Raw genomic sequence first — 13,643 nt, forward strand, 5'->3', positions numbered from 1 at the left:
ATTTATTTTAAGCCATCCATGAATCAAATTAATCACAATTTAACTTCCTTATATATGACAAAATTGTATTCCCTAACTTTGATCATATAGATGTCTGAACTGATTTTAAATTGCAAGGACACATTTGCTTTATCATGGTCCTAATGCGCGGATCAAAGGTATATACATGGGAACCAGGGAAAATCTGTGAATTGGGCTGTCTTGGTCATAAAAACTAAACACTGTGATTAATATCAGATGGACAGCTGGTGGGTGAAATAATGCATCTCATTAATGAGGAAAGCATTACATCATCTCAGTCATGGTCAAAAATGTAGATACACTTACAGAGAACATGTATATCAAAGCACTATTGAGATCCATTGATTTGTAAGACTTGCAAGATGAAAGTCATACTACCAAGGACGTGCACGTCGCCCGGATCGGCGTCACCGGGGCCCCACCCTGGAGCCAGGCCCGGGGTTGGGGCTCGCAGGCGAGCGCCTGGTGGCCGGGTCTCTGCCCACGGGACCCGGCCGGGCGCAGCCCGAACGAGCAACGTGGGCCCGCCCTCCCGTGGGCTCACCACTCGCGGGAGGGTTCAGAAGGGGCCGGTGCAGAGGGATATGGGTGGCGGTCGTGGGCGGGGGCCCCGGCGGCCCGATCCCCGGATGGTGACTCTAGCCATGGGGACATGGAATGTCACCTCACTGGGGGGGAAAGAGCCTGAGCTGGTGCGGGAGGTTGAGCGGTACCGACTAGAAATAGTCGGTCTCACCTCCACGCACAGCCTGGGCTCTGGAACCCAACTCCTTGAGAGGGGCTGAGCTGAGCTGTCAACTGATCACCACCTGGTGGTGAGTTGGATCCGCTGGCGGGGGAGGAAGCTGGACAGACCTGGCAGGCCCAAACGTATCGTGAGGGTCTGCTGGGAACGTTTGGCAGAACCCTCTGCCAGGGAGATCTTTAACTCCCACCTCCGGGAGAGCTTTGACCAGATCCCGAGGGAGGCTGGGGACATAGAGTCCGAATGGACCATGTTCTCCACCTCCATTGTTGACGCGGCTGTCCGGAGCTGTGGCCGTAAGGTCTCCGGTGCCTGTCGCGGCGGCAATCCCCGAACCCGGTGGTGGACCCCGGAAGTAAGGGTTGCCGTCAAGCTGAAGAAGGAGTCCTACCGGGCCTGGCTGGCCCGGGGGACTCCTGAGGCAGCTGACGGGTACCGGCAGGCCAAGCGTGCGGCAGCACGGGCAGTCTCGGAAGCAAAAACTCGGGTCTGGGAAGAGTTCGGGGAGGCCATGGAGAAGGACTACCGGTCGGCCTCGAAGAAATTCTGGCAAACCATCCGGCGCCTCAGGAGGGGGAAACAGTCCTCCACCAACACTGTTTACAGTGGAGGTGGGGAGCTGTTGACCTCGACTGGGGACATCGTCGGGCGGTGGAAGGAATACTTCGAGGATCTCCTCAATCCCACTGACACGCCTTCCATTGAGGAAGCAGAGGCTGGGGACTCAGAGGTTGACCCATCCATCACCCAAGCCGAAGTCACTGAGGTAGTCCGTAAGCTCCTCAGTGGCAAAGCACCGGGGGTGGATGGGATCCGCCCTGAGTACCTCAAGTCTCTGGATGTTGTGGGGCTGTCTTGGCTGACACGTCTCTACAGCATCGCGTGGCAGTCGGGGACAGTGCCTCTGGACTGGCAGACCGGGGTGGTGGTCCCCCTATTTAAAAAGGGGGACCGGAGGGTGTGCTCCAACTATCGGGGGATCACACTCCTCAGCCTCCCCGGGAAAGTCTATTCCAGGGTACTGGAGAGGAGAATTCGGCCGATAGTCGAACCTCGGATCCAGGAGGAACAATGCGGTTTTCGTCCTGGCCGTGGAACACTGGACCAGCTCTATACCCTCCGCAGGGTGCTCGAGGGTTCATGGGAGTTTGCCCAACCAGTCCACATGTGTTTTGTGGACTTGGAGAAGGCATTCGACCGTGTCCCTCGTGGCATACTGTGGGGGGTGCTCCGGGAGTACGGGGTCGGGGGCCCTCTGTTAAGGGCTGTGCGGTCCCTGTACTGCCGGAGCAGGAGCCTGGTTCGCATTGCCGGCAGTAAGTCAGACCTGTTCCCAGTGCATGTTGGACTCCGGCAGGGCTGCCCTTTGTCACCGGTTCTGTTCATTACTTTTATGGACAGAATTTCTAGGCGCAGCCACGGGCCGGAGGGGATCTGGTTCGGGAGCCAATGGATCTCGTCTCTGCTTTTCGCGGATGACGTGGTCTTGTTGGCTCCTTCGAGCCGGGACCTCCAGCATGCCCTGGGGCGGTTTGCAGCCGAGTGTGAAGCGGCTGGGATGAGAATCAGCACCTCCAAATCCGAGGCCATGGTTCTCGACCGGAAAAAGGTGGCCTGCTCCCTCCAGGTGGGAGGAGAGTTCCTGCCTCAAGTGGAGGAGTTTAAGTATCTTGGGGTCTTGTTCACGAGTGAGGGAAGGACGGAGCGTGAGATTGACAGACGGATCGGTGCAGCGGCCGCAGTAGTGCGGTCTTTGTATCGGTCTGTCGTGGTGAAGAGAGAGCTGAGCCGAAAGGCGAAGCTCTCGATTTACCAGTCAATCTACGTTCCGACCCTCACCTATGGCCATGAACTCTGGGTCATGACCGAAAGAATAAGATCCCGGATACAAGCGGCCGAAATGAGTTTCCTCCGCAGGGTGGCAGGGCGCTCCCTTAGAGATAGGGTGAAGAGCTCTGTCACCCGGGAGGAGCTCAGAGTAGAGTCGCTGCTCCTCCACATCGAGAGGAGCCAGCTGAGGTGGCTCGGGCATCTGTTTCGGATGCCCCCGGGACGCCTCCCTCGGGAGGTGTTCCTGGCATGTCCCTCCGGGAGGAGACCCCGAGGAAGACCCAGGACACGCTGGTGTGACTATGTCACTCAGCTGGCCTGGGAACGCCTTGGGGTCCTCCCGGAAGAGCTGGAGGCAGTATCCGGGGAGAGGGAAGTCTGGGTGTCCCTGCTCAGGCAGCTGCCCCCGCGACCCGGCCCCGGATAAGCGGAAGAAAATGGATGGATGGATGGATGATTTGTAAGACTCTCGTTTTTTCTGTAATCGAATGAGTGGAGCATTTAGTATAATATCATAAAAAAACATTCATGAAGTTTGATACACCCATTAGACTCAGAAATAACCACTACAATGGGAAAGTCTACGGAGCTCAGCATTGATCTGAAAGAGCGCATTACTGACTTGAACGAGTCAGAAAAGTCACTTGGAGCCATTTCAAAGCAGTTACAGATACAAAGATCTGTGCAAAAAACTATTCTAAGTATAAAGTATATGGCACAGTTGGGTCACTACCACGATCAGGAAGAAAACTCAAAGTCCTCCTGCTGAGAGAAAACTGGTCAGGATGGTCAATATTCAACCAAAACTACCTAAAAGCAAGTCTGCAATGAATTAGAAGCTGCTGGATTAAAACAGGACAGTGTCAACAGTCAAGCGTGTTTAGCATTGCCCATGGGCTGAAAGGCTACTGTGCAAGAAAGAAGCCCTTGATCCGGACACAGCACCTTAAAGCCTGACTGTAATTTGCTACTGATCACATGGACAAAGAAAAAATCTTCTGGAGAGAATAAATCTGTGGTCAGAAATGAGAAAATGTCAAAAATGTTGTTGTTTGGCGATAATGAGCAGCAATATGTTTGGAGGCGAGAAGGTGAGGCCTTTACCCCATGAACACCATACCTACTGTCAAGCATATTGGTGGCAGTATCATGATGTGGGGCTGTTTTGCTACCAGTGGATGCTACTCTGAAGAAAGTAAATGGAATAATGAAGAAAGAGGATTATCTCCAAATTCTACAAGTAAACCTAAAATCACCAGCCAAGAAATTGGGTCTTGGGTGCATTGGATGTTCTAAAAGGCTGGTGATCCCAAACACATATCAGAAGTGGTAAAGGAATGGCTAATTCAGGCTAGAACAGAGGTTTTGGAATTGCCTTCCCAAAGCCCTGACTTGAATCCCATCGAGAACATGCAGACAGCTCAAAGAGCAAGTTTGTACCAGGAAGCCAACAAATTTAGTTGAACATTAAAACATTTAGCCAGAGGACTACCAGAAGCTTCATCAAAAGCATCTAGTTGAGGTGAAAGTGGCCAAGGGACATTTAGCTAAATATTAGAATTACTGTATGTATATTCTTGACCCAGCCAATTTTGTCACATTCTCAGAAGATCTTTAATAAATTCATTATGGAACACTTTATTGATAATTAAATCTCTCAAAAATGATTATTTCAGTGTAAATGTTAAGAAATATATATAGATAATGGGATTTTTGGCACAAATTCATCAAAAGTCTCTACAGCTGTTAAAACTGACTGGCAGCTGGTCCAGCTGTGATCAATTGCAGCAGTCTTTAGAAATGGATGTTGCTTCACATGACACTGCAGAGGAGAGGACGTGTAATTAAATATAAAATTAAATTAAATATATCTCGGCTCTTCTCATGGTTTTGTTGCATCTCTCCACGAATCCTTGGTGGGAAGGACTCAGAGACTCAGAGAAAAAACACAGGTGAGGGAAACGTGGATGCGATTAAGAGAATTGAGACACACCTTGAGTTTCAGTGTTGTTGAAGCCAAATGTGAGTTGTTATTCTGCATATGCTATAAACATTGGCCTCCACCTTCCTTGTGTTAGCAGGTGAGTGTGTGACGCTGCACTGTGACAGCAGACCCTCGTGTACAGCCAGCTGAAGTGTGTGTGTGTGTGAGACGCAGCTCACGCTTGGTACCTCCATATCATCCTTTCCTTAATTCATGTACTTTACGTTGTCACATAAAATGACGTGGACACGTTGCTTGTCTATTAACGCGTTGAGCATCTCCTGGATTGCCTGCTTTACATGCTCTGCTGTATGAGACCCACCAAACTAGTGCGCATATACCGGCATGTTGTAACTCGAAAGTGGAATAAATGTGATGCAGAGATGGTAGGGCATACTGGGGATTATAAAACTCCAGGTGACGAAGAAAACCCTGATCCTCTACCACGGAGATGAGCTGGTTTTCCAGAGCGATTAATTTGATGACCCTCTCTGTATTATTTGTGGACATGTCGCTGAGGATATTTCTCATAACTGAAAGTATCCGCGACTGTTTGCTGCTTTGGTCTCCTTGCCTGTACTCTCGAGTGAACACGTTGTATTCTATGAGGTTTTGTTTTGTATATGCTGTATCAAATGAGTAGTAAAATGCAGCTCCGTGAAATGGCCATATAGCAGATGTTACACGTCGCTTTCGCTTTCTAATTGACGTTATTTCCACACTGCAGACACTTTATTCACAGGTTTGCCAGAGTAACGCCACGTGCGCGTCTGCGTTCTGCCACAAATTGTGCTCTAACGTTAAAAAAAAAAAAAAAAAAATCGGGCTTGGGTCCACGTTCAAAATTGCCGATTCCGATCAGCGTAAAAATGCCCAGATCGGCTCCGATCCCGATCCTACAGATCGGATCGGGACATCCCTAATTAAAATTAAACTGGATTAACAGAAATACTTTTTCATTTTCAGAATATAGCTGCATTTTTTAACTCCTAAATAAAATGAGTAGTAAATCATCCAAATTGCATTTTTTAATTTTCTTCTTCAAGACTGCTCATTTTGTAACTTCATTAAAATGATAAAGCAAATTACGTTTAAGATTTAATTTTCAAAAGATGCCCCAGCAAATAGTTACCACAATTCAATTTGAAATGTCAAATTTGAAAATTAAAATGCATTAGCAGAAATGCTTTTTTGTTTTAAGGTCATCGCTGCATTATGTGACTCATAAATCAAATGAGTAATAAATCAACCAAATTGCATTTTCATTTTCTTCAAGACTGCTCATTGTGTCACACGACTAAAAGGAAAACTGCTTTTTCGTTTTCAAGCCCGTCCCCGCAAAAAATGTTCCAAAATTTAATTTGAATTTGCAATCCCAAACAGCGCAGGAGAATGATGTCAGCGGCCTCTCTTCTTTTTCAGCCCCCAGTCTGACAGACCATGCCACGCATCTAATATGTTAGAGGGTGGTGTACATATTCGACGCTGGAGCAAGAGGAGAGTGTGAAGGCTGTGTTGGTAGCATAGACTGTGGTACATGTTTTCAGAAACAGCGGGGAAATCACCATCATGTCCAGTTCTGAACTGTGGTCAAGCCAGCCATGGTTCTCATTTGCTTGGTCAAATCAGTCGCACATGTCATCGGAAGCATTGGAATTGGTGGCTTTCCCTGTTTTGCCAATGCTAGTTTAGGTACCAGAACAGAAGCATGGATTATTGGCCAAACAATCTTTAACATAGATTACTGGTGGAATATAAAGCTATTTTATACTTATTTTAATATAAAATATCACCTACACTATGAAGGTAGATTTGTGTCTTTATTATTCAATCAAAAAAGTTTGCTTCAATCAAAATATATATTTTCAATAAAAAAAACCTTCACTTCAATCAAAAAAACCCTTTTCAATCAAAGAAAAAAAGTGTTTGAATGCAAAAATATAGTTGAGACTCAAAAAAATGCATTTGAACACTGTGTTTCTTTGAATGAAAATGTTTTCTTTGAAGTAATCTTTTTTGTGTTTGGGCCATATTATGGGTAGGACATTTGTGTCTTAATTATTCAATCCCAAAAAAGTTGCTTCAATCAAAAAAATATTTTCAATCAAAGAAAAAACTGTTCAAATGCTAAAATAAAATTGAACCCCCCCCCCCCCCCCAAAAAAAAAAAATCATTTGAAGTGTGTCCCTGGCTTGCTGCTTACCGCCAGCAAGCCAGGGAGCAGTGGTGGAGTTGTTAACTACAGCATTAAAATGATTGGTGTCATGTTATTAGCATACTCTGTTTGATATTTCGATTAAACATAAAGCTTGTTAACTTAGTTCACGTTGATTAATTTGTGTGATGGTGTTAGATATCTAACGCCGTCATATTGTCAGGCAGGCTAGCTGATAACGTTAGCCGATGGCCCTGCACACTGAATTAATTGTTTATTTCACCTAAGTACAGAGGCTTGCTATGTGCTAGTGCTATGTTATGTTGTAATAAGTAACGTCATTAGTGGTCAAACAACTGTCCACAGGGCAACTGTTGCCCGCAGCGCTGCCTGTTTAGCAGCAACAGATCATGCAGAGCCTGAGTCTATCTTCTCACACAGCCCAGTGGATTACTGCGGTCATGCCAGCCGTGGTTCGTGGTTGCTTGGTCAAATCAGCCGCACGTTGTTTTCTAGTCCGCGAATCTACTAACATTTACGGTAATTGTAATGAAACCGCTCTGAAGAGGTGCTGGTAGTGACAGTGGGGCAGACTGCAGTCTCACAGTCAAACCCGTGAAAATTACGATACTTTTACAGTAATTATTCCCGGTAATGAACTGAAGGTATCACGAAGGTATGAGTCAGGATTTCAAAGTAAAGGACGACAGAAAAAACTTGAGGATATTTCACCCAACTTTGACGTGGAATGAAAAGCTTATTTTCCATAAGTAGTCAATGATTCATTTACTGCTGAACTTAGTACTTCCTAGACTACTTGCATGCATAATATGCCCCACTGTCACTACCAGCACTTCTTCAGAGCGGTTTCATTACGATTACCGTAATGCCCAAACACAAAACATCACTTCAATCAAAAAAGTTGCTTCAAACAAAAAAACCTTTACCTCTATCAAAGAAAAAATTTTCAATCAAAGAAAAACAGTGTTCAAATGCATTTTTTTGAGTCTCAACTATATTTTTGCATTCAAACGCTTTTTTTCTTTGATTGAAAAGGGTTTTTTTGATTGAAAATATATATTTTGATTGAAGCAAACTTTTTTTTGATTGAATAATAAAAGACACAAATCTACCTTCTTACTACACCAACAAAGTAAAGGAAACATGTATGTAACATTTTCAGTGTATAAAACACATAGCAAATATTGTAGCACATTTAATTAAATTATTTAGATGCCATTAAAGATGTTCAGGCCTCCAGTGTGAAGAGGCTGTGCTGTTTGAATTTCCTAATACTTACCACCAGAGGGCAGGCTAGTGCAAGTAGCTCCATTGCGGCAGGGCTTTTGCAGGCAGGCGTCGGGATAGAGGATGCAGCCCAGCTTCATCTCTGTCAGTCCCACCACCTCTGCATGGCGTGAGCGTTTGTTCTGCAGTGGGAGCTCATTGTTGTTGAGCATTACCGAGTCCAGGCAGCCCTGGAAACCCTCAAGCACCAAAAGGTCCTTTTGGCTGTCCATGAGACTGTGAGAGTTGGGGTTTTGCACCTGTGGAGAGAGGTGTTGAAAATTCATACATGAACGTACTCATACACAGCCAATATGTACTCAAACTGCCCATGATATAGCACCTTAGAATCACCATGACCTGGATAACTAAGAACCTTCATCAACGGAACAGCTGTCGCGGCTGTAGCTCAGGAGGTAGAGCGAGATGTCTAGTAATCGGAAGGTCACTGGTTTGAATCCCAACTCCTCCTAGCTGCATGCTGAACTGTCCTTAAGCCTGATACTGAACCCCAAATTGCTCCTGATAAGCAGTTGGCAACTTGCATGGCAGCCTCTGCCAATAGTGTATGAATGTGTGTGTACATGGCTGAATCTGACAAGTTTTGTAAAGCAGCTTTGAGTGGTCAGTAATGAAAGTCCGTTCAAAAACAGGCTCAAAAGAAGACAGAGACACACAGACTAACGTCAGGTTCCAACAATTCTTTTGATTGTCAAGATTTTACTGATGCATTTTCACTAAATACCACCTCAACCCTCTTTGTTTACATAAAAATGTGCTGTTCAGCAAATTCCAGACGGTCAAGAGGGGATTGCACAATATCTGCGAGGAGAACCACCTCCAGTCAGCTTTTTCAGTGAGAGCAGCATACACATGGAACAATTTTCCATCACTTATGTGATCATACTTTGTAACCCTTCTGTGTATATCCTAAACTGTGTTTTGCTTTATGTTCTATATTTTATATTTTATAAATTGTCCTTGCTTTTAAGTGTTTTATATGTGCTTGCTAGATGTACAGTATTGCTGTACAATTTTAATGGATGTTTTATGTATTGTTGTCCTGTTTTAATGTATCTTATCTGTCTATTGTAACTTTTATTATACTTGCCCATGGACTGCAGTTGAAAATTAGCCAAAATAACTTGGAGATGTTTTTAAATGTGCTGCTTCTTTAAATTCAGACTGTATAAATAAATAAATAAATAAATAATAATTTTTTTCAGTGCTTTTTTGAGGAATAAATGATAAGCTCCATGACAGTGATTTCCAATGTATTTCTATAGGGTTTATTGGTATGGCTTGTTCTGATTAACTTATAAACTCCTTTTTGAGGTGTCTCGACCATATTGTTAATAGTGCTACTATGACAATTCTCTTCCTTTATAATATTATAATCTTCATAAATCTTGAAAATCTATACAATGGATGGCATATAATCAACTAAATTAAAAGTCAGTTTTTCACTATCAGCTCACCTCTCATAATCTGGGCTTTCAATATAAATGTTGCCCTCTGAATGTCAGTTGATGTACCAATTCAATCACCTCCAGAGCAGTGAATCTTATCTACAATTTTCTACAGTTAGTCATATCTCATTTACACCACCTCTTCCCCTGTGCCTGCAAGCAAGACTGATGGTGGCAAACTGCAACAAACCAGATATTTAGCCATTATCAGTAGTGGTCGTATATTGCTGCAATGCTGCTACTTATACCCCTGAGGTATGCTGTATGTTTGTATTGTGAATGCCTATGCCATTGTTCCCTGATCTTTTCAATGTACATAACGGCACTTCTAGTATTTGTGTCCCAGGACAGTGGTAATCTGCTTGCACATGAATAAATGATTAAAATGTGTATGTATCCGTGTATGTGTGTGTGTTTGTATGCGTGCGTGTGAGTGTGCGCATGTGTGAGACAGTATTGGGTTACTTTGGGGATACGCTTCACATTCCAGACTAGTCTATTGGGGACCACTAGTGCAAATGGGGACGAAAGCTGTGACCCCAGCTGGAAAACAGCTGATTTTGGGGTCAGTGGTTAAAGAGCCTATTTGTAATTTTCAGTGACCTGCTTCAACCAAATAGGGGACAGAATTTCACCCTTTTTCAAGATTTAGTTCAAACCAGTTTTTGCCATTTATCTTAAATATTTAACTGTTAAAATTGTAAAGAACAACATAATTACTACTGTGTGTTTATGTACCCATCCTACATACACATTGCTCAGCTACATTTTTTTTGCACAATAAGTGCTAAATAGAACTTTTGGCAGAATACAATGATACTGTATTCTGAGAACAGCTCATTCTAATACTTTAACAAACACAGGTCTGTGTAAGCTGGGATTCTGAACAACCACTGTAACCTACATTTCAGTAAAGCTGGCACAAAAGCCTCTCCGGCAGGTTTGAATGTTCAGCCATTACAGTTATTGTCAACACAAACACCCTTTCATGTTTTGTCATTTATTACAAAGTTTACAAAATTTACAAAAACATCAGTGCAGTAGTGAACACTAAAATCCCACTCTTTTTTGAGAGGAAGGAAATTTCTTTGATGTCTGGCACATAAAAATGAAGACTAAATACTGCAATCATAAATAAATATATAATATACAAATATATAAATCTGAATATAGAATACAAAAATTACAAAAAAATAAATTCAATAGCAAGCGTGTATGTTTTAGACTCGCAAAGCTTTTGTTCAAACCTCGTCATCATAGGATGTGCAAACATTTCCAGTGTAGAGAATATTTGTTGTGGGATGATGGTCAAAGATTTCAGCTGATGTAATGTATAAAGACAGAAGTCAACTGGGCTTGTTGATGAGACCAGCTGCAGACGAGAATAAAGGGCAGGGTGGTAATTTATCGCTGGGGGTGGCTGGACTGGAAGGCTGCTCCTAAAAAGACAAAGGGTTAGGGTTAAGGTTAGGGCAGGGCAGTTAGATTAGTTTAGACACATTGTCTTTATTAGAACATGTCCCTACTGTGTTTATTATACAGTGTGAACAGTGATGTGATCATGTTTTCTGTAAAGCCCTCTGTGCATGTAGGATATGATTAGTCAGATCTGAAATGTAGTTTTACACAGAGGATTCATTCGTTATTCCACTGGACGATGTCAGTACTCATAATACAAACATCACAGTGCCATCTGCCCTCTTTCAGGAAGAAAGTAAGGAAAAGTTGTTTTCAGAACTAACAATTTTATATCATCATCATTATTATCATTATTATTATTATTATTAGGGCCCGAGCAGGTCATTGACCTGTGAGGTCCCTATTGAAATTGGAAAAATGATTCTTGTTATTATTCCGCTGCAGTTTAACTCCAGTTTAGGAGGCCTGAACATACCCCAAAACTCACCAAATTTGGAATATACGTCACATCTGGCGAAAAATTTGATAATTTAATGTTGTTGGGCGAGGTTGTGACCTGCGGGCTCTGTAGCGCCCCCTAATGTTCAGCCCCGCCTCCCACATATGCATAGAAAAACGAAATTCGGTACGCTGATTCCTCATGACCAGACACACAAAAAACCCTCTTGGACCGATGCCGTCACTCCAACAGGAAGTCAGCCATTTTGATGTGTGGCGGCATTTTTGTCCAATTCATGCCTACTTTGAAAACTATTTTGTCCTAGAGCTTAAACATCACAGTCTTCACCTTAACTCAATTATCATCTTCATGCCTTGAAGAACAAAAGTTATTAAAATCTTTGAGCTACGTCATACTTTAGTGGGCGGGACGGTGGAAACCTTTTCTTTCCCTTGCCGTCAAGCATCAAGGCTTTATAACTTCAACATACACTTTCCTATCCACACCAAACTGCTCATAAGTGTAGAGGCTGTCGCCCTGAATGCATCTCAGCATCAATACTAAGTCACCCATTTTGATTGTGGCCGCCATTTAGAAATATTACCAATCTTCGTACTTAAATTATCTCCTCCTACAGATGTAACACCGGTGGCTTCACAATCACTCAGTATCATCCTCTGACCTTGAAGATGAAAAGTTATTAAAATCTTTATCCTACGTCATACCTGCTGGCTGCAGTGGAGCGGTCAATTCAAATCCTTCGCCATAAAGCATCATGTCCTCATAACTTCTTCATACAATTTCCTATCTCGGCCAAATCTCTCAGAAATGTAGAGGGAGATGCCCTGAAAAGATCTGTGTTGTCATGGGGCGTGGCCGTGACCTGCAGGCTCTGTAGCGCCCCCTATTGTGGTGCCCCGCCTCCTACATGCACATAGAAGGATGAAATTTGGTACGCACATTCATCATGACCAGACGCACAAAAAACCCAGTTGTACCCATACTCTCAGTCCAACAGGAAGTCAGCCATTTTGATGTGTGGTGGCGTTTTTGACAAATTCATGCCTACTTTGAAAACTATCATGTCCTAGAGCTTAAACACCACAGTCTTCACATTTACTCAGTATCATCTTCATACCTTGAAGAACAAAAGTTATTGAAATCATTCAGCTGTGTCATACCTGGTGGGCGTGACGGCAGACGCCATTTTTCCCCTTTGCTGTCAAGCATCAAGTCCTTATAACTTCCACATGCAATGCCCCATCTCGACAAAATTCCTCATAAATGTAGACAGTCTCGCCTTGAATACATCTACACATCCCTTCAAAGTCGGCCATTTTGAATTTGGCGGCCTTTATGAAATATTGCCATACATCATACTTTCCCGTCTTCCTCCTACAGATTGGACACCACAGACTTCACAGTCAGTCAGTATACTCCTCTGACCATGCCAAAGACACACTAGGAAAATCTTTATCCTACATCATACTCGCTGGCAGTGGCGGTGCCCGCCATTAAAATCCTTCGTCATGAAGCATCAAGTCCTAAAAACTTCTTCATACTATTTCCTATCTCGGCCAAATCTAGAGGGAATCTAGAGGGAGTCGCCATGAATAGATCTGTGCATCAATACTGTGTCATATCCATAGCGCAACCCACTGGACACATGAAGTAAATTTTTATCTCAATCAATTTGGGCTTCCTACATGCACGTACATGAATAAAATTTGGCATGCATGTGTGTTATGACAAGACACAAAAAACTCATTTAGACCCATACTCTAAGTCCAACAGGAAGTTGCCAATTTTGATTAGAAGCACATCAATATATAGTGTAAGTGATACAAGTCGTCCACTAGATGGCATTGTTGTCTTTCAAGTCACATGTATCCTATCTGGATAACCTCTGAATAATAATAATGATTTTATTGAAACTTCAAAATGTGGCAGCACGCACTTCATGGAATAAAAACTAGCAAACAAAGCAGAAATTAGATCAAAAGCTAGATTTGATAGACAGCCATGGATACATTTTTGAAAGAAGGCAAGTGAAGCATTATTTTACACTCATTTATGCGCAGCGATGACAAACATAGTCAGATGTACATGGCATTTGCAGGTAGTTTTGTCCAAATTGCACATTACAACATGGCATAATTGCAAGGTAATGTTTAGAGCCACATAATGGATAAGTCAGTGGTAGTAAGCCACAGCACACAATTTTCAAATAAGCCAATTTGCTAAGAATGCCATTTGCTTGTTAGGTCTGCCCTGTCAATGTGGCACAAAACAA

General features: G+C 43.4%; 1 protein-coding gene across 10 annotated transcripts in view; it reads right to left on the reverse strand.

Annotated features, from left to right (window-relative positions):
* fat3a (FAT atypical cadherin 3a) overlaps positions 1–13,643 on the reverse strand; it is a 417,900-nt gene that overhangs the window by 38,075 nt on the left and 366,182 nt on the right. For 9 of the 10 annotated variants that reach the window (XM_030397580.1, XM_030397563.1, XM_030397555.1 and 6 more), the window contains one exon: positions 8,037–8,283. In XM_030397580.1, the coding sequence (XP_030253440.1) occupies positions 8,037–8,283 (247 nt within the window). Of the gene's footprint in view, positions 1–8,036; positions 8,284–10,740; positions 10,932–13,643 lie in introns of those variants that run through there. The other variant, XM_030397585.1, reaches the window with a different exon arrangement.

Source organism: Sparus aurata, chromosome 2 (genome assembly GCF_900880675.1).
Source record: "Sparus aurata chromosome 2, fSpaAur1.1, whole genome shotgun sequence".
Classification (NCBI taxonomy): Eukaryota; Metazoa; Chordata; class Actinopteri; order Spariformes; family Sparidae; genus Sparus; species Sparus aurata.